The sequence below is a fragment of the Mirounga angustirostris genome, unplaced genomic scaffold, assembly GCF_029215605.1.
Source record: "Mirounga angustirostris isolate CCGP_5_RB_7025 unplaced genomic scaffold, mMirAng1.0.hap1 SCAF_8, whole genome shotgun sequence".
NCBI classification, from domain to species: Eukaryota; Metazoa; Chordata; class Mammalia; order Carnivora; family Phocidae; genus Mirounga; species Mirounga angustirostris.
Window position 1 is genome coordinate 76,917,441 of NW_026991716.1, and position 20,703 is coordinate 76,938,143.

Here is a 20,703-nt window from a genome sequence, read left to right on the forward strand (position 1 = left end):
TATTTATTTTATATTTTGGGTTATAATCTAATACTACTTTAATTTGTTGCTCAAATTATACCAGCTTTGGCTCTTGGGTCTTGGGAACTTTCAGTTGGTTCCAGTGCCCTTTTGACATACCTTTATAAATCTTTTTTTTTAAGCTTGAGGAAGATTTTTAAAAATTTTATTAATTAATTTTTAATTTTTATTTATTCATTTATTTTAAAAAATATTTTATTTATTCATTTGAGAGAGAGTAAGCATGAATCGGAGACAGAGGCAGAGGCAGAGGGAGAAGCACTCCCCTCTGAGCAGGGAGCCCAATGTGGGGTGCAGTCCTAGGACCCCAAGATCATGACCTGAACCAAAGGCAGATGCTTAACTGACTGAGCCACCCAGGTACCCCTAATTAATTAATTTTTTAAAGGCTTATTTTTTTTTTTAGTAACCTCTACACCCAGTGTTGGGCTCAAACTCATAACCCTGAGATCAAGAGTTGTATGCTCTACTGACTGAGCCAGCCAGGTACCCCCTTCATCAAAATTTTTTTTTTTTTTTTTTTTTGTGTGTGCTAGAAGATGCTCTAATTTCATCTTGTGTATTTTCTGCTCTTGTTTTAAAATCAGCCATTTCTTCCAGGAGCCCTGGTCCATTTTAATGAGAATAGTATTAGAAGCCAAGATGTGAATACTTAGGTGTGCTTACTGCTATTGGGATGTTGTTTTTTAGGCCCTCTCAGCTGATAGAGCAAAGAAATATACGGGTGTCTGTTAACGAATGTGTGTGTGTGTATATATACATATATATATCAATTTTTTTTTTAAGATTTTATTTATTTGTTTGACAGAGAGACACAGTGAAAGAGGAAACACAAGCAGGGGGAGTGAGAGAGGGAGAAGCAGGCTTCCCACTGAGCAGGAAGTCCGATGTGGGGCTCGATCCCAGGACCCTGGGATCATGACCTGAGCCGAAGGCAGACACTTAACGACTGAGCCACCCAGGCGCCCCAATATTTCTATATCTAGAAATATCATTATCTATATCATTATCTGTATTAAATTAAATGTAGGTTCTTCCTGATGTCTTCAACTCTAATCCATTACCACAGGGATTGTTCTAGCTTGTTCTCTTTTTTCTGTAACCTCCCACTTCAGTAGTGAAAAATACAGTTCCTACATCTATCATGCATTTATGTAAATTGTTCATTTCCAATATACATGTGTAATAGTATTAGAACTGTTAACATATAACCCCCTGGGAAGCAAATTACTAACTAGAGGACAGTACTAATGCTAATTGACTTTTTAATGTTATACCATTCTTGCATTTTTGGGGTAAAGCTCACTTGTCTGTAGTGTGTGTGTGTGATTTTTTTTAAAGATTTTATTTATTTATTTATTTGAGGGGGGTGCAGAGAGAGAGGGAGAGAGAATCTCAAGCAGACTCTGCTGAGCACAGAGTCCGCTGCGGGGCTTGATCTTACAACCCTGAGATCATGACCTGAGCTGAAATCAGGAACTTTTAACCGACTGAGTCACTCAGGTGCCCCTACAGATTTTATTTTTAAATAATCTCTATACCCAATGTGGGGCTCAAACTTATAACCCTAAGATCAAGAGTCTCTTGCTCTTCTGACTGAGCCAGCCAGGCAGCCCTTGTTTTTGTTTTTTGTTTAATGGCTTGCTGGATGCATTTGGCTAATTTTTTTTAAGAATGTTTTTATGCACATAAGAAAATTGGCCTATAGTTTTCCTGTCTTATAATTTTCCAACTTTGTCCTATTTTTGCCCAGTTTTTTTTTTTTTTTTTTTTTAAAGATTTTACTTATTTATTTGACAGAGAAAGACACAGCGAGAGAGGGAACACAAATGGGGAGTGGGAGAGGGAGAAGCAGACTCCCTGCCGAGCAGGGAGCCCGATGCGGGACTCGATCCAGGAACTCCAGGATCATGACCTGAGCCGAAGGCAGTCGCTTAACCAACTGAGCCACCCAGGCGCCCTTTTGCCCAGTTTTGATGTCTATACTGTCCCAACTTTATGAAATTATTTGTCTCTTAGCCTTTTTTTCCCTTTCTGCTGTCTGGAATATATTATGTTTTATCTGTTCTTTGAAGGTATTGTAGAGTTCACCTGTAAAACTCTCTGGGCTTGGTAGTTTCTTTATGAATAGATTAAGTGCTGTATCAAATTTTCTAATCATCCTAAATATGTCCATGTTTTCTGTTTCTTCTTGAGTCAGTTTTGGCCAGTTACATTTTTCTAAAAAACTGTCCATTTCATTGAGCTTTCTTTCAGTAGTATTTTTTTTCTTTAAGTTTTCATTTAAATTCCAGTTAGTTAACATACAGTATAACATTAGTTTCAGATGTAGAGTCTAAGGATTCATCACATACAACACCCAGTGCTCCTACAATAAGTGCCCTCCTTAATTCCCATCACCCATTTAACCCATCCTCCTTGCCCACTTCTCCTCCAGCAACCCCTAGTTTGTTCTCCATAGTTAAGAGCCTGTCTGGCTCTGCCTATCTCCTTTTCTCCCCCTCCGTGTTCATCTGTTTTGTTTCTTAAATTCCAAGTGAGTAAAATCATATGGTATTTGTCTTTCTCTGACTGATTTATTTTGCTTAGAGCTTTCTTTCAATAATGTAATCTCTGCTATATATGAAGCTGTCACTCCTTTCTTATTCCTAATGTTTGTGTCTACTTTTTCTTGATTAGTTTGGCCCAGCATTTGCCTATTTAATTTGTCTTTTCAAAGAACTAGCGTTTATTTTTATTCATCTTTATAGTGCTTGTTGTTGCTTTTTATTAATTTATGTTCTTTATGTGTTTCTTTGGGCTTACTTTGTTCTTTTTCTGACCTTTTTTTAAAACTACAATACACATTTATTGGACCTTTTTCTAACTTCTTGAGTTGGATGATGAACTCATTAATACTTTGTCTTATTTTACTCTAAAAGTATTACTTTGATTATATTCCACAAACTTTGCTTTATGGTGTATTCATTGTGATTCAGTTCTGTATTTTCCCATTTCTGTTAATATTTGTTCTTTGACCTATGCTTGCAAATTTCCAAAGGAGCTGGGAAACTTAAGAGTGCATTGTTAACTTCGAATTTTATTGTTTTTATTTTTTAAGGTGGGCTCCCATGCCCACCGTGGGACTTGAACTCATCCTGAAATCAAGAATCGCGCGCTGCATAGACTGAGCCAGACAGGCATCCCTGAATTTTGTTGGTTTTGATAAAAGCACTTCTGTGATACTTGTTGAAAATTGCTCTGTCATGATATGTAGTCAATTCTTATAGATGTACCTGAACATAATATAAGTTGTCTGAATTGTTGCTTGCAGGGATACGAAATCACATCAGACCTGTAAGTTTTGTATTCAGACCTATATCTTTAATTAAATGCTTGATCAGCAGAGAAAAGTGTGTTAAAATCTCTATTATGACTGTTATCTGTATCAGATAGGGTCCAGTCAGGAGACAAAAACCACAAAAACCACACAGTAATTTGAAAAGAGAATTCTTACAATAAAGAATTATTATTATTTTTAAAGTAGGCTCCATGCCCATTGTGGGGCTTGACCTCATGTCCCTGAGACCAAGAGTCACATGCTTTACTGACTGAACCAGCCAGGTGCCCCTGGAATAAAGAATTATTAACAGACAGTTGGAGTAACTGGAAATTGGTTAGTGAGATTTAAAGATAACTCTAAAGAACGTAGGAATAGAAGATGAGAAGAGTGGCCATCCTCTAGGGTTGAGATAGATCATCCAAGGAAAGGCTGTCTTCCCCCTCATTGGAGGGTGCATGGCTGGGGCTAAGTGAATGGTAGAGAAGTTGCTAAGTGCCCTGCTGGTGACATTGCTTTGAATCTGGTAGAAAAGATGCATAGGGACGCTCCTGTATTCTGCTGCCTGTCAAGTGCTGTGGGATCCAAGAGTTGGAGAAGCTGCCCTCTCCATGAGCCTGGCAGTAGCAAGCTGGGTCCTACAGGAGTCTTTTGTAATGGAAACTCACAGGAGGTGGGTGTGTAGAGAAATTGTGCCCTGTTGGAGCCTGGTGCTGGAGAGACTGCTGCAGGAACTAGATGCCAGAGAAAGATGTTCTGCAGGAGCCTGGCTGGCCAGGCACACTGAAACTAGGAAGAAAAACCTTCCTTGCCAGTGTCTCTTCAGCATTCTACTGAGAAGGTTTAACACTGAGCCAGTTACAAAGGAGAAATATTTACAAGGCCATTCTTCATTATCACAGAAGGGTGGATTTGAAATTGAGAGGCATGGTAATTGCCACAGTTCCTTTAACTTTTTATGTGTATGTAGTGAGAAATTACATACATAATTAGACTACTTCATATTACTGTACATATTATTCTCAGAAATAATTTTGAAGAACTCTTAATATAACAGAAGATATGACTTAAGAAATGAGTACTTTCTATTAAATTTATAACTAATTAAAAACATACTTTCAGTGGTCAGGGACCTAGAGATTAAGGTGTGGACAATGTTTCCATAAGCAACTGTAGAAAAATTTAAGACTGGTGAGGGACAAAAGATCCAGGCTTTTTTAGTTCTCTTCTATTGATTTCTTAGTTTTAACTTAATAGGCCAAGTAGGTCTTTTTTTTTTTTTTTTTTTTTTTTTAAGCAGTACCTGCCAGGGTAAAAACGAAAACTGTGAAATGATATGCAGTGAAAACTTTGATCTATTTGGTCTCTGTTTAACTAAATCATTATCTCCATTCTGTAAAAAACCCATTGACTGATGTTCCCTCCTCCATATGACAGTTTACAGCTAGTAGTAGGTTACTGTTAGGAAGCCTTTGAGTTTCTGCTCCATCAGTAGAATTTTGCTTTACCCACAGTCAGTTGTATTAGTTGCCAGATATAATTATGCCATTTGTACCTTTTGTAATTACCGTACAGGCTATAGCAATTGATCAAATCAGCTAATTGGAAAAAATGTTGGAATGGGAAATGTGAGTAATGAATAAGAAAAGATGTATACTTTAATTTTATTTAAAGGAATAACATAAATTGTATCTCTTGTGGTAGAACCGTGACCTTTTCTTTGAGAATGAATCCAGTGATTAGAGTTCTGACTTTTTTTTTTTTCTTTTTAAGTAAGCTGTATGCCCAACGTGAGGCTTGAACTGACGACCCTGAGATCAAAAGTCACATGCTTTATCTATTGAGCCAGGTGCCCCTGACTTCTTTTTTGCATAAACCACACTCATAAGACATTGCTTATGATTTCCATCACTTTTTTTTTTTAAGATTTTATTTATTTATTTGAGAGAGAATGAGAGACAGAGAGCACAAGAGGGAAGAGGGTCAGAGGGAGAAGCAGACCCCCTGCTGAGCAGGGATCCTGATGTGGGACTCGATCCCGGGACTCCAGGATCATGACCTGAGCCGAAGGCAGTCGCTTAACCAACTGAGCCACCCAGGTGCCCCTTTGTAGCATGATTTAACTATAATAAGCAAGTTTAAGGTTTTGGAAAAGGTTAGGCACTTTCTTTAAAGTGATGATAGAGAGTGAATTTATTCATTGTGTCCAAATTTGGAAGTTGCTTTTTAACTTAAAGCTAGGTTTACTCTCTGTATTGTGAGGTTGATTTTAAGTGGAAAATCTTTATATTTAATACTTTAGATGGCGACTGTCAAAAGGAAATAGGATCATGGCAGCAGATGATGACAATGGTGATGGAACAAGTTTATTTGATGTCTTTTCTGGTAAGAGCTCATTTTAACTCTTTATAAATTTATTTAATTATAAAATAATTTATTTTCATTGATACCACTCATTAACTTTTTCCTCTCACACATAAGTGAATTAATACAATAAAGTGCCTGGCAAATAGGAAATGCTTAGTAAATGTGAACTTCTTATTGTATGCTTTCAGGTCTCTTAAATTTAATGAAATTAACAACTTTGCCAGTATAAGTGATAATGATACTTATTGTCATGTCCAAAGAAATACAAAGTAGGTGTTTGTTACCCTCAAGTTGCATACGTTTTTTGTATAATTCAGGTGTATTTCATAAGAAAAAGTTAGGTTTTTATTTTTTATTTATTTTAAATTAAAAAAAATTTTTTTTCTTAAAGATTTTATTTATTTGACAGAGAGAGACAGACAGCTAGAGAGGGAACACAAGCAGGGGGAGTGGGAGAGGGAGAAGCAGGCTCCTGGCTGAGCAAGGAGCCCTATGTGGGGCTTGATCCCAGGACCCCAGGACCATGACCCGAGCCGAAGGCAGACGCTTAACGACTGAGCCACCCAGGCGCCCCGAAAAAGTTAGGTTTTTTAATATAACAACAGCATAATTATCAATTTCAGTAAATTTAACATTGATACAATACTTTTATTTAATCTGCTGTTTTTATTCCTCTTTTATCAGTTAACCCCCCAATTTTCTTTATTATTGTGATTGGAAGTTAATGTCATTTTAATACTTTATTTTAGTTTTTCTCACAGTTTTCTTTCTGATTTTCTTGCCTTCTTTAAAATGTTAATATATTTTAGAATTCCATTCTTTTTTTTTTAAGATTTTTTTTTTTAAGATTTTATTTATTTGTTTATTTATTTGAGAGAGAGAGAGAGAAAGAGTGAGAGACAGCATGAGAGGGGAGAGGATCAGAGGGAGAAGCAGGCTCCCCGCCGAGCTAGGAGCCTGTTGTGGGACTTGATCCCAGGACTCTGGGATCATGACCTGAGCCGAAGGTAGTTACTTAACCAAATGAGCCACCCAGGTGCCCCTTGGAATTCCATTCTAATTTATATATTAGCTTTATGGACTACACCTCTTTGCATTATTTTTTAGTGGTTGCTCAAGAGATTGCAGTATACTTCTTTAACGTGTTGTAGTCTGCTTCCTAGTATTGTACCTTTTCACCTAAGATGTAGAATCTTGTATATATCGTTGTCTTTAACCTCCATTCATCCTTTTATGTTAAAGATGTCATAAACCTCATGAAACAAAGCTGTAATTTTTACTTTATTTTTTTTTAAAGATTTTATTTATCTACTTGAGAGAGAGATAGCGAGAGCAGGAACACAAGCAAGGGGAGTGGGAGGGGGAGAAGCAGGCTTCCCATGGAGCAGGGAGCCCAATGTGGGGCTCAATCCCAGGACCCCGGGATCATGACCTGAGCCGAAGGCAGACGCTTAATGACTGAGCCACCCAGGCACCCCTGTAATTTTTACTTTAAACCATTCTGTGTATCTTCAAAAAAATTAAGAAGAATTAAAATAATTAAGAAAAATTAGTCTTTTGTATTTACTCAATTATTTATCATTTCTAGTCCTTCTAGTATCCTTTAGTATTCTTCTAGAATAATTTTTCCTCCCCATTCTGTCTTTTCTTCTGGGACTCCAGATATATAGTATGTGAGAACTTTTGACATTATCCTATAGGTTACTAAGACTTTTATTGTTGTTTGTTCATTTGTTTGATTTTGTTTTAAATCTTTTTTCTCTCTGTTCTTCAGATTGGGTAATTTTTATTGATCTGTCTTGCAAGTTCACTGGCTCTACTGTCAAGCACATTCAGTGAATTTTTTAAAATTAGAAATTGTAGTTTTCAGTTTTAGGATTTTCATTCTTTGTTGTTTTTTTTTAGCTTATTATTTTTTTTTTAGTAATCTCTATACCCAGTGTGGGGCTCGAACTTATGACCCTGAGATCAAGAGTTGCACGCTCCTCCGACTGAGCCAGCCAGGTGCCCCACATTCTTTGTTTTAATGATTTATATTTCTCTGACAAGATTTGCTATGTAGTAATTTTGGATTGCATTCTGGACATTGTGAATTCTGTTATGTTCTAGAAACATTGGATTATGCTATATTGCTCTGAAGAATGTTGTTTTTACTCTTAGCAAGTATTTAACTTGGCTGAACTTAAATTTCTGTCTTACTTGTGGTGGATAGCAGCTGAAAACTCTTAAGATATTTTAACTTTAGGTGGACATTTTGGAGTTCTAACCTTTACTTATGTACTTTGGGGATCACTTGGAGATTTGGGCACAATTTGGGGAATACTCTCTGTGGCTTTCTGGATTTTCTTTCTTAGTTTCTAGTTGCTATTACCACTCCCAAATTCTTTGTCTTGTGCTTCAAGCTATTAGGACTAGAGGTTTCCATCTGAGTTTTTACTGCCCATTGTTGGCTGCAAGTAGGGCCTAACCTTCTACAAAAAATTTGTAATAAAAGGAGGATAGGGAACGCATATAAAACTGTTTTCTTTTTCAGGTATTGTCTCCCCTTCAGTTTTTGCCTGCTTTGGGTTGCTTTTTAGTTTTTTAGATCACCCTTTTTTTTTTCTTCAAATTGAGGTATAATTATACATACAACTTTCTATTAGTTTAGGTGTATGACATAATGATTCGGTATTTGTATATAATGGGAAATGATCACTGCAATAATAGTCTAGTGGTAGAGCATTTGACTGTAGATAGCTTTTAATAGTTTGCTTGGAGTTTATAGTTGTTAACAGCAGGAGGATTGGTCTCATAGAACTACTCTGCTATTATTGGACTTGGAACCTTCTCAAAAGTTTCTTTTTGAAAGTGAGTTTTTAAGCTTAAATCTTAGATACTGAGTCATAAATCTGTGTACTGAGATCTTTCTGTTTATAAGGATGTATAAAAACTTATAAACAATTGTCTTTTATGGTATACGGCTAATAAAGTCTCCTTTTCCTGGCTCTTCAGAGTAGGAATAGAAAAACTTCACTAAGTGCATAAAATCAGTTTTAAAGAGTCTTTCATTTTCTTGCAGCTTCTCCTCTTAAAAATAATGATGAAGGTTCTTTGGACATATATGCTGGGTTGGACAGTGCTGTTTCTGGTATGTAAATTCTAAAATAAAAGAGTTTTATTTTATTTGGTCAATCCAGTGGAAGTATTTTGTTGTTACCAGTTCTCGGAGTAATGCATAGTTCCTGAACAATTTGACCATTCTTGAAATGATTTTATTTTCTTGACTAAAGTTTGATCAGTAAAACTAACACTCAGGTTTTCTATCATCTATGTCTCAGATTTAACTGGACCTTGAGCAGATATATTTTGTACCATTAAAATGCAGCTGTTGGTATCTATACATATATTACTACTCACACTGTCACGGCTTACATGATATTAGAACTTTTGAAAAGGGTAGTTGCTATAAATGTTTTCAGATGTATCAGTAAGAGTGTGATATGCAGAGAGATGAATGACCTAACCAAATTAGAAACCTTTTCCATAATCAAATATTTCAAAGCTTTGAGCAGATATGATCCTCACATCTGATTTGTTGACATAAGCATTTTAGGTAAATTGGTTTTGCAACCAGTCAGTATAGATTTGGATGAAATGCAGATGGAGAAATGTATTGCCCTTTGAGTTGAAGTAGACACAACATCAAAAAATTTAGCACATATATTTTCTTTTTTTCCCAGCTTTATTGAGATATAGTTGACACTTAACATTGTATAAGCTTAAGGTATGTAAGTATTGATTTGATACACATATATGTTGCAAAATGATTACCACTTTAGCCTAAGCTAACACCTGCATCAATCCTATCACATAATTATCATCTCTTTTTTGTGGTGAGAACATTTAAGATCTATTCTCTTAGCAACTTTTAAGTATGTAATACAGTATGATTAACTATAATCACTATGCTGTATTTTAGATCCCCAGAACTTACTCACTCATCTTATAGCTGGAAGTTTATACTCTTTGATCAACATCTCTTCCCCAACCCCCCACCCCAGCCCCTGGTAACCACCATTCTAGTCTCTCTTTCTATGTATTTGGCATTTTTAGATTTCACATGGAAGTTGATATCATACCATATTTGTCTTTCTCTGATTTATTTCATTTAGCATAATGTCCTCAAGGTCCATCCATATTGTTGCAAATGGCAGGATGTCCTTCTTTCTCACGGCTGAATAATATTCCATTGAGTGTGTGTATATGTAGACACAAACACACACACACACACGTATATATACACCACATCATCTTTAACCTTCTGTTAATGAACACTTAGGTTCTTTCCATACCTTGGCTATTGTGATTAATGCTCCAGTGAACATGGGTGTGCAATCTCTTTGAGATCCTGTTTTTATATCCTTTGGATAAATATCCAGAGGTGGGATTGCTGAATCATATCATGGTTCTATTTTTAAGTTTTTGAGGAACCTCCACAGTGTTTTCCATAGTACTGCACCAGTTTATATTCCTGCCAACTGTGCACAAGGGTTCCATTTTCTCCATGGCTTTGCCAACACTCGTCTTGTGGTGGTGGTTGTTTTTTTAAGGGGAGGTCTCTGATACAAACAGCAACCTTTACTGGACGTTTACGTGCTAAGTGGGGCAAGTGCTTTTTATTTTTTATTTATTCATTTATTTTATTGAAGTATACTTGACATATAGACTTATATTAGTTTCAAGTATACAACATAGTGATTTGACAGTTCTATACCTTAGAGGCAGTGGTCATGGTAAGTGTAGTTACCATTTGTCACTATACAAAGTTATTAAAATACTATTTTTATCTCTTTTAACCTTTTTATCTCTTGTCTTTTTGATGATAGCCATTCTAACAGGTGTAAAGCAATATCTCATTGTGGTTTTGATTTGCATTTCCCTGGTAATTAGTCATGTGGAGCACATTTTCGTGTTCCTGTTGGCCATTTGTCTGTCTTTGGAAAAATGTCTGTTCAGTTTCTCTGCCCATTTTTCCATCAGGTTTTTTTTTTTTGGCTATTGAGTGGTATGAGTTCTTTATATGTTTTGGATATTAACCTCCTTTCAGATACATACTTTGCAAATATTGTCTCCTATTCTGTGAGTTGCGTTTTCATTTTGTTGATGGTTTCCTTTGCTGTGCCGAAGTTTATTTTTATTAATTAATTAATTAATTTTGGGGGGAGAGAGAAAGAGAGAACCTGAGCAGCATAGGGAGAGGGCTTGATCACACAACCCTGAGATTATGACCTGACCCAAAATCAAGAGTTGGACACTTAATCGACTGAGCCACCCAGGCACCCCTGTGCTAAAGATTTTTAATTTGATGTCCTACTTGTGTATTTTTGCTTTTGTTTCCCTTGCTTTTGGTGTCAGATTCAGAAAATCTTTGCCAAGACTAATATCTAGAAGCTTACCCTTGTTTTTTTTTTCTCCTGAGAGTTTATAGTTTTGGGTCTCACATTTAAGTCTTTAATCCATTTTGAGTTGATTTTTGTATATGGAGTAAGTTGGGGTTCAGTTTTCCTAACACCATTTATTGAAAGAGCTTTTCCATTCCACATTGTATATTATTGGCTCCTCTGTCGTAAATTAATTGACCATATATGTTTCTGGGCTCCCTATTCTGTTTCACTGATCTGTGGTCTGTTTTTATGCCAGTAGCATACAGTTTTGATTACTATAGCTTTGTATTTTAGTTTGAAATCAGGAGATGTGGTGCCTCCAGCTTTGGTCTCTTTTTCAAGATAGCTTTGTCTGTTTGCTGTTTTTTGTGGTTTCATATGAATTGTAGGATTGTTGTTTCTATTTCTGTGAAAAATGACATTGGAATTTTGATAGGATTTAATCAGAAAGTACATGTTTTAATTTAAGAGCTTTTTGTTTGTTTGTTTTAGACAATGCTTCCAAATTGTGTGTGCCATCCCGAAATTGTTTGGATTTATATGAAGAAATCCTGACTGAAGAAGGAACTGCAAAGGAGGCAACATATAATGATGTATGGTTTGCCAGAATTAAGGAGTTATTTTACCTTTTGTAGCTTCTGAAGTTCAGACATCAGCTTACTATTAAACATTCTGTGTTTAAGATGTAGCTCTTAGTCTAAAAGAATATTTAAGTTAGTCTCTGCCTTCAGATCTGCTTTTTAAAACAGTTTTTTCTGAATGCTTGTCTAAATTTAGTTATAATTTTGCTTGATTAAATTTAAGTGTCTGAATATATAAAACCTCAATAGGCAATCAGTATGATAAAACATTTTATCTTTTCATGATTTGTACTAAGTTTTAAAATGTCCCAAGACTTAATTCAGACAAATTTCTTTCTACCTTGAATTTTAAGGTCTGGATTGAATGTGAAACTAAACAGAGTAAGTTTTGGTTGGGACAATATTTAGAACTAGTAATTTTACTAAATATCTGTTGGTAGAGATAGACCTTGTCTCTCCTTCTTAGTGGATTGATTTTCTAAATTTTAAAATATTCTGAAGTGTCACTTAAGCTAAGAAAATAATTTAGAACGATGCTTAAGTTAATCTTTTTATATCTTACAGTTGCAAGTAGAATATGGTAAATGTCAGCTGCAAATGAAAGAGCTGATGAAAAAGTTTAAGGAAATACAGACACAGGTAGGATTACAGTGAATGGTTTTGCCTTTTTGTTTTTACTGCCAGTCAATGAAAGAGAAACTTTACTGAGGCCCTAGGGCCTTTTGCCTTATTTGTAAGTCAAAATGTAATAAATTGTTTTTGTTAGAAATTAAGATGCTAAAGTGTTGGCAGTTTATGAGGAAACTCTTTTTTTAGTGTTAAATGAAATAGCACATCTGGCAAAACATGCATTATTTCCTGTGTCAAGGAAATTGATATAAGAAAATGGATTGATTTGTTAAATGACATTGACATAAAGATCTGTTAGACTAATTAACAGTTAAATAATAGAAAATTAGTGGAGATGATATCAGTTGGTTTAAAAGAGAATGGTTTGAGGAGCAAAGATTTAGAATGGCTGTTGGGGGAAAATGATGCCTTCACAATTTTTGCAAGAGTGACTTTTTGTGAGCATGCTACAGAATACAGGAATGTCATGTCTTGTTCTGATTTTTATTTTATTTTTTTTGTAAAGTTGTTTCTCTTTGTTTCCCTTTCCCTCAAAGAACCAGTTAATACTAATAAATTCATTCTTTGTTCATCTGAAGAATTAGTACATTGTTGCAAGTTAAACCTAAGTTGTTAAATATAAAGTTTTATTTTTATTTTCAATTTTCAAGACAATGACCCAGGCAGAACTTTCTTCTTGTCTTTTTATTGAAGTTTTTTGTTTGTTTTTTTAAAGATTTTATTTATTTATTTGCCAGAGAGAGAGAGCACAAGCAGGGGGAGGGCCAGGCAGAGGGAGAAGCAGGATCCCCACTGAGCAGGGAGCCCGATGTGGGACTCGATCCCAGGACCGTGGGATCACGACCTGAGCCGAAAGCAGACACCCAACTGACTGAGCCACCCAGGCGTCCCTTTGTTGAACTTTTTATTGCCTTTTCATTTTGATTCCTGTTTTAAGTAGTTTCACTTGAACTGGCCTTGCTCTGGTGCCAATCATCTTTGAATCTCTGCTGTAAATGAGCATAATCTTCTCATAGGACTTTTTTGAGAATTACACAAGATAAAAAGTGTGATGCCTGGCATGTAGTTAGAGCATTCAGTAATCATTAGCTGTATTATGTAAGTTTAATAATCCTATAGACATATACTTTATTTCTGTATGTATTTTAAATATATTTTATGGTGTTTAGAATTTCAGCTTAAAAAATGAAAACCAATCTCTTAAGAAGAATATTTCAGCACTTATCAAAACCGCTAGAGTGGAAATAAATCGCAAAGATGAAGAAATAAATAATCTTCACCAAAGGTACAATTGAAGGGTGTGGATCTGTTTATCAAGCACATGAGTGTTGATATGTGGAATATGTTAAACTTTTGAGTGGAAAGATAGGAAAATGGTGCATTTTAGTAAAGTTCTCTCTGTCTTTAAAATTTTGGTTGGGGCAGTATTCTCCAGGGAATTTCTTCTCTCTCTCTCTCTCTCTCTCTCTCTCTCTCCCTCTCTTTCTCTCTCTCTCTCCCTCTCCCTCTCCCTCTCTCCTTGCCTTCCACAGCCAGACCTCCAAAGCAGTTATCTAAACTTGCTGTCTTCATTTTCTGTTTGTATTCACCCTTGACTACATTTCACGCTGATTTCTGCCTCCACTGGTACACCAAAACAGCTGTCATTTTGGTCAACGGTGACTGCCATTAAGTCTATCAGATAGTTTTGACTTCTGATTTTAACTTGCCCTCACACACTATTTGACATACTTGCCCTTCTTTTCTTGAAATAGACTCTTGCTTTGGCTTTCATGATTCTTAGTTTTCTTCCTAACTTGAGGTTTATTCTTTCATACTTTGCTAGGTTGGAGTTCTTCAAAGCTCAAACCTATGTTTTTTCCTTTCTCTATCAGTATTTTTGTATGAGGTAGTCTCACTCATATGAGGTCAGTTCAATTTATATGGAGATAACTACTTCACATCTGTACAGTTTTCAAAATTACCTCATCCAAAATGGAATTTATGATCAAATCTCTTCCATGTTTCCCAGCTCAGTGGATTCCCCATCATTTATTCAGCTGGTGCAAGCCAGAGACCTAGGTGTAGAATGGCCATTTAGTTTATTGCCCACACCAGGACCCTTTTGAGAGTAGAAGCGAGTGCTATTAATAACTGCAGTGAGATTACTTGGCAAACTGGGCCACATAATCACTGTGTCTAGAAGTCATTGACACTTACCTCTCTAATCACCCCTCAGATCTAAATTCATTACCATGTCCTGTTGATTTTTATGTTTTCATAATCTCTCAAATTATTCATTTCTCTCCATTTCTACCATCGTTGTTACCTATCAACTTTCACTGAGCAGTAGTCTCTGTGCTGGTATCTCTGCATCCATTCTTGCTCTTTCCAGCCTCTGGTTTGTCTCTTCTCAGTATTAAAGCCACAGACAGGACACTTTTTATTTTTTATTTTTTAAAATTTATTTTATTTTATTTTTTAGATAGGGAAAGAGGATGGGAGGGCGGGGCGAAGGGAGAGGAAGAGAATCTTAAGCATGCTTCCTGCTGGGTGTGGAGCCTGACGTGGGGCTCAGTCTCACAACCCTGAGATGATGACCTGAGCTGAAATTAAGAGTCAGATGCTTAACCTGCTGAGCCACCCAGGTGCCCCCAGACAGGACACTTTTTAAAGCACGAGTCTGAACATCTCACTATCAGAGTTATCCCACTCTTCACAATATGGTCCTAAACTGCTTTTCAGGCCTTGCCTTCAGCATTTACCTTTGTCCTAGGTGTCATAGCTCTGGTATGTCTCTGGCATTCTTTTGGTTCCTTGAGTGTATCATGAGATCTGCCTTTGCATAGACTGTTTACACTGCCTGGAAGGCTCCTCTCCACCTGCTAAAAACCAACTCATCTTCAGGTCTCAGCATAAACATCCTTTTCACAGGGGTATTAGTTTATTATCCCTGACTAGGTCAGATTTCTCTTTTGTGGCTTCATGTATACTTAAGAGTTTTTAAAATGATTAATGGGATTACTTGTTTAGTATCTTTTTCTTATCTCCATGTTATCTCTGTGTTACATGCTCTCTGGGCTAGAACTATCTTTTTTTTGTTTTTTATTTTATTTTATTATGTTATGTTAATCACCATACATTACATCATTAGTTTTTGTTGTAGTGTTCCATGATTCATTGTTTGCATATAACACCCAGTGCGCCATTTAATATGTGCCCTCTTTAATACCCATCACCAGGCTAACCCAACCCCCCACGCCCCTCCCTCCCCTCTAGAACCCTCAGTTTGTTTCTCAGAGTCCATAGTCTCTCATGGTTAGTCTCCCCCTCCGATTTCCCTCCCTAAATTTTTCCCTTCCTATCTTTTTTTTTTTTTTTAACATATTATGTATTATTTGTTTCAGAGGTACAGGTCTGTTTAGTATCTATCTTTTCACTGAACTATAAGCTTCATGGAGTAGGGACCATGTCTGTGGATCTTCATCATTTTATCAAGCACCTGGCTCAGAGTCTAGCACATGGCAGACAGTCAATAAATGATTGATGAGTGAGAGAAGGTAATCTTAAGTGTGGACTGTATGGCATCATAAAGCACTTTAGGCCTCTTGAAAATGAAGGTGGCAAAAAAAAAAAAAGAAAAAGAAAATGAAGGTGGCTGTGTGTGTTTACTAACCTAAATCCCATCAGTCCAACTAGTATAAGATTGCTTCCTGAGATATTGGGGAAATTTTATACATATTTGTATCTTTTACGGGAGGGGTGTGATGTTTGAACAGGGTGGAAAGAGAAACTGGGTGAATAAATGAGAGTTGTGTCATTAGATTGATTGATGTGGTTATACATTATCTAATAAATATTCTGCCAAATATTTTCACTTTTTAATTGTGACCTATATTTGGTATTCTAATGGTAAGTGTTTACCATTTGTTTGAAACCTCATGTTTAATAGAAAAAATATAATGTGAAAATTTAAGAGTATAGATTTTGGAAAGTATATTATGTGAAGGTTTATTTTAAAAGAAAACTTTTCTTTAAAAAGTTTATTTAAGTAATCTCTATACCCAACATGGGGCTCAAATTCATGACCACGAGATCAAGAGTCGCATGTTCTTCTGACTGAGCCAGCTGGGTATCCCTTAAAATAAAACCTTTGGTAGCATTTTATCTAGTAAGGAGCTATACTAAATATGTATTACAAGCTCTGTGGATTAGAGCTATCTTTTAGGAGCTTACAGTTTAATAGTTCATAGGTTTGATAAGTATGACATACATTACACATATGTCCTTTGTCGAATATGAGTTCTTGGTTGGGTAAATTTATTGTGAACATCTGCCATTCTGTGGCTTGTCTATGACTCTATTGTGCCTTGTGAGGAATAGAAGTTTTTAATTTAATTTAATTAATTAATTTATTTTTTTGGTGGGCAGCAAAGCAAGGTTTATGGAGTGATAGCAAAGTGATAATACAAAGCTCCTGAGGAGGGAGGGGACCCAAGAGGGTTGCCCAGAAGTTTTTAATTTTAGTGATGTTTAGTTTGTCAGATTTTTTTCTTTTATGGTTAGTGCTTTTTATGTTCATCTTTCCCCCAGTTGAAGGTATCTTCTAATTGTTTTTTGAGTTAAGATCTATATTAGTTTCTAAGGCTGCTGTAACAAACTACCACAAACTGGGTAGCTTAATAAATATTGTTATTTAAATTTATTGTTTCATAGTCCTGGAGGTTAGAAGTCCAAGATCAAGGTGTTAGCAGGATTGATTCCTTCTGGGAGCTATGTGGTGGAAGGATCTGTTCCAGGCCTCTTTCCCTGGCTTGTAAATGGTCGCTTTCTTTCTGTGTCTCTTCCTATTGTCTTCCTTCTACACATATCTCTGTGTCCAAATTTCCCTTTTTTATAGGGATTCTAGTTATAGTGGATTAGGCCCCACCCTAGTGACCTCTCTTTAACTCGATTGCCTTTATAAAGACCCTATCCTCAAATAAAGGCACACTGAGATACTGGGAGTTAGGACTTCAACATACGAATTTGAGTGGGTGTGGGGCACAATTTAGCCCATAACAAGAGCTATTGTTTTAGGTTGTATGTCACCCATGTCCTCTTTTGTTTTATAAAAATCTCCCCTTATTCCTGAGTCTTTTAAGCTTTGGTGTTCTCTACACATTTAGTACTAATGAGGAATAAATTTATGGAGATTCAGGGAAGTTATGGAAGTTCAGGAAGATGGACTTTTAAAGTATACAAAGAACTAAAATGAGCTGTTTACGTTTTATTATCAGGAGAACTGCCAGTTTTCTGAAACACTAATATAAAACCTTAAGACTTAGGCTTTTGTTGTTGTTAAACAATAAGTACATGCCATTCCCCTAAGAAAGAATCACAACTCTATATTCCTCTTTATTTTTTGCATAGTATGTGCCACTTTAAGATGGCTGTTGATGCTTTGGTTTACTGTGGAATTGTATGTGAAACAGAAGATTGGGGTAGAGAGCTACATTGAACTCTATGATTATCTGTGTTGTCTAGCAATGTTTTACTTTTCCTTCTGTTTTAGTTGCACTAGAGTGAGTGAGGGCAAGAAAATAATGTCACTTGTTCTAAAAGAAATGAATCTATGGTTAGTTTGGGAGTTGTCTGCCTGTGGTGAGGGAAGTCTGGAAGACATTGCTAAGTGCTGGGATAGAATGGAGAGGTCCCCCAGACTTTGAGCAAAGCAAATGAAAGAGAGTTGCTTGTTTTGAAAACAGGCCCATTTAGTTGGAAGCTGGTAAGCATCACTCACGTCTGTATGTGGGCCCTGAATTTTAAAGTGTTTTGCATGTGGTTAAAATCTGGATTATTAAAAAGCAACTAATTTTGGTTTTAATTGTTAATTTCTATTTCTTAATAGATTGTCAGAGTTCTCACATTTTCGCAATAATCACAAAACTGCAAGGACAGCAGATTTAGTTAAAATGAAAGATTTTAAATCCAGATCTCCCCATTTGGATGATTGTTCAAAGACTGATCTCAGAGTGAAAAGTGATGTTTCTAAAGATGTACATCATAGCACTTCACTGCCAAATCCCGAAAAGGAAGGAAAATCACATTGTGAAAAAAAGAGCACTTTGTATTTGTCTCCATCTATCGAAAAACCCTGCACCAATGGCATTTGGTCACGTTCCCATTATCAGGTTGGTGAGAGTATCTCAAATGAGGATAATAGAAGAGGAAGGAAAGATATTAGACATAGCCAATATAGCAGAGGAACCGATAGAATACGGAAAGACTTAAATACTAGTTGTGATGGTGAACCAAGGAACATAGAGGCTAGTCAAAGGCTACAAGGACGTCCTGAGAAATATGGTAAAGGTGAACCAAAGGCTGAAAGCAAAAATTCAAAGTTTAAAAGTAACACAGATTTGGATTATAAAAATGAACGCATTAGCTCTTGGGAGAAAGAGACCTTTAGAGAAAGGTCATATACTCGAGTTGACTCTCAAAGTGACAAAAAACTAGAAAGACAAAGTGAAAGATCACAAAATACAAATAGAAAAGAACTTAAGTCACAAGACAAAGAAGAAAGAAAAGCTGATCAAAAACCTAAATCCGTAGTAAAAGACCAGGATCATTGGAGAAGATCTGAACGAGCATCACTTCCTCATTCCAAGAATGAAATAAAATCTCATAATTCAAGTAAATACCATCTAGAAGAGAGAAGAGGAAGGGAAGATTGTAAAAGAGATAGAGGTGTAAGTAATCATAGTTTTCAAGAAGGAAGATGTCCATCCTTTCTTTCATCCAGTAGAACTCATAAACACATTGACTCCAAGGAAGTTGATGCTGTGCACCAATGGGAAAATACACCTTTAAAAGCAGAACGGCATAGAACTGAAGATAAGAGGAAAAGAGAACGAGAAAGCAAAGAAGAAAGTAGGCATATAAGAAATGAAAAAAGAACACCTACAGAACATTTGCAGAAGACTAACAGAGAAACAAAGAAAACCACTACTGATTTAAGGAGACAGAATGAGCCAAAAAGTGATAAAGGTGAAGTCTCTAACGGTGGTGTTTCTCAAGGAGCAGATAATAAAGAGCTTGTAATTAAAGCTGACAGTGGTCCAAATGAAACAAAAAATAAAGACTTAAAGTTGAGTTTTATGGAAAAATTGAACTTAACTCTTTCTCCTGCTAAAAAGCAGCCTGTTTCTCAGGATAACCACCATAAAATAACCAATATCCCCAAATCCAGTGGCATATGTGATTTGGAGTGCTTGGTGCAGGCGACAACAGTGACCTGTGTTTCCTCTGTCAATGAACATACCACAGAGAAAACGGAATCAAAGTTGTCGGAACCAAAGGTTGCTCTTGCAGCTGTAGCTGAAGTCAGGACCAGTAATCCAGAAAGGAAAATGGAGGAAGAAAATAGTTTGTTAGTTAAATCTGTTGAGAATACTGTGGATTGTGATGTGCCCATTTGTTGTACAGAGACTTCCTTCTCAGCACCTGTGGAAATGGAACAAACAGAATCCTTGTTTCCATCATCAACAGAAATAGAAGAAACCATTAATGATACCAGGACAGCAGTTCCTGTAGTAATGGACATATTACAAACAAATGTTTCTCAAAACTTTGGCTTGGAATTGGATACCAAAAGAAAAGATGATTTAAATCCTTGTGTTTCTGAAGGTATGGGAATGAAGGAGGCTTTTTCAACAGAAGTAGCTAAATCCAATGACAGCATTTTGCAGCCTTCAGTTGAAGAAACTGGCATTTTGCCAGTAGTCCTTTCAGAAGATGGTAACCCCAAATTTGAGCCTTCTCTTGTAGATACACCACTGGTTGAGAGTAAGTCTTGTCATTTGGAGCCTTGTTCACCTAAAGAGACACTAGAATCTTCACTTCAGCAGACTGAGTTAATGGACAGCAGAATGGAAATCAGTGAAACAAACTCAGTATATAATGATGATGAGAATTCAGTTCTGAGCATTGACCTTAATCACCTGAAGCCTATTCCAGAAGCCATCAGTCCTCTGAATAGTCCAGTGAGACCTGTAGCAAAAGTTCTTAGATTGGAAAGCCCATCTCAAGTTCCATTATGTAATAACAGTCATAAAGGTAATGGTTTATATTATGTTCTATAACTTTTTGTGAGAATGCAGAATACATAAGCAAGAAGAATTAGTGCCTTTTCTTTTCTCTCTCTTTTTTTTTTAAAGATTTTATTTATTTATTAGAGAGAAAAAAAGACTGAGCACAAGCAGGGGGAGTGGCAGGCAGAGGAAGAAGCAAGCTCCTTTCTGAGCAAGGAGCCTGATGCAGGACATGATCCCAGGACCCTGGGATCATGACCTGAGCCGAAGGCAGATGCTTAACCGACTGAGCTGTGCACCAATGTCCC

The 20,703-nt window shown here is 36.3% G+C and overlaps 1 protein-coding gene across 1 annotated transcript in view; it reads left to right on the plus strand.

Annotated features, from left to right (window-relative positions):
• Window positions 1-20,703, plus strand: part of CASP8AP2 (caspase 8 associated protein 2) — a 38,277-nt gene that overhangs the window by 8,640 nt on the left and 8,934 nt on the right. The window contains exons 2-7 of the mRNA XM_064597876.1: window positions 5,643-5,725; window positions 8,769-8,837; window positions 11,626-11,726; window positions 12,279-12,353; window positions 13,514-13,629; window positions 18,214-20,420. Coding sequence (XP_064453946.1) covers window positions 5,671-5,725; window positions 8,769-8,837; window positions 11,626-11,726; window positions 12,279-12,353; window positions 13,514-13,629; window positions 18,214-20,420 — 2,623 coding nt within the window. The 5' untranslated portion in view covers window positions 5,643-5,670. The remainder of the gene's footprint in view (window positions 1-5,642; window positions 5,726-8,768; window positions 8,838-11,625; window positions 11,727-12,278; window positions 12,354-13,513; window positions 13,630-18,213; window positions 20,421-20,703) is intronic.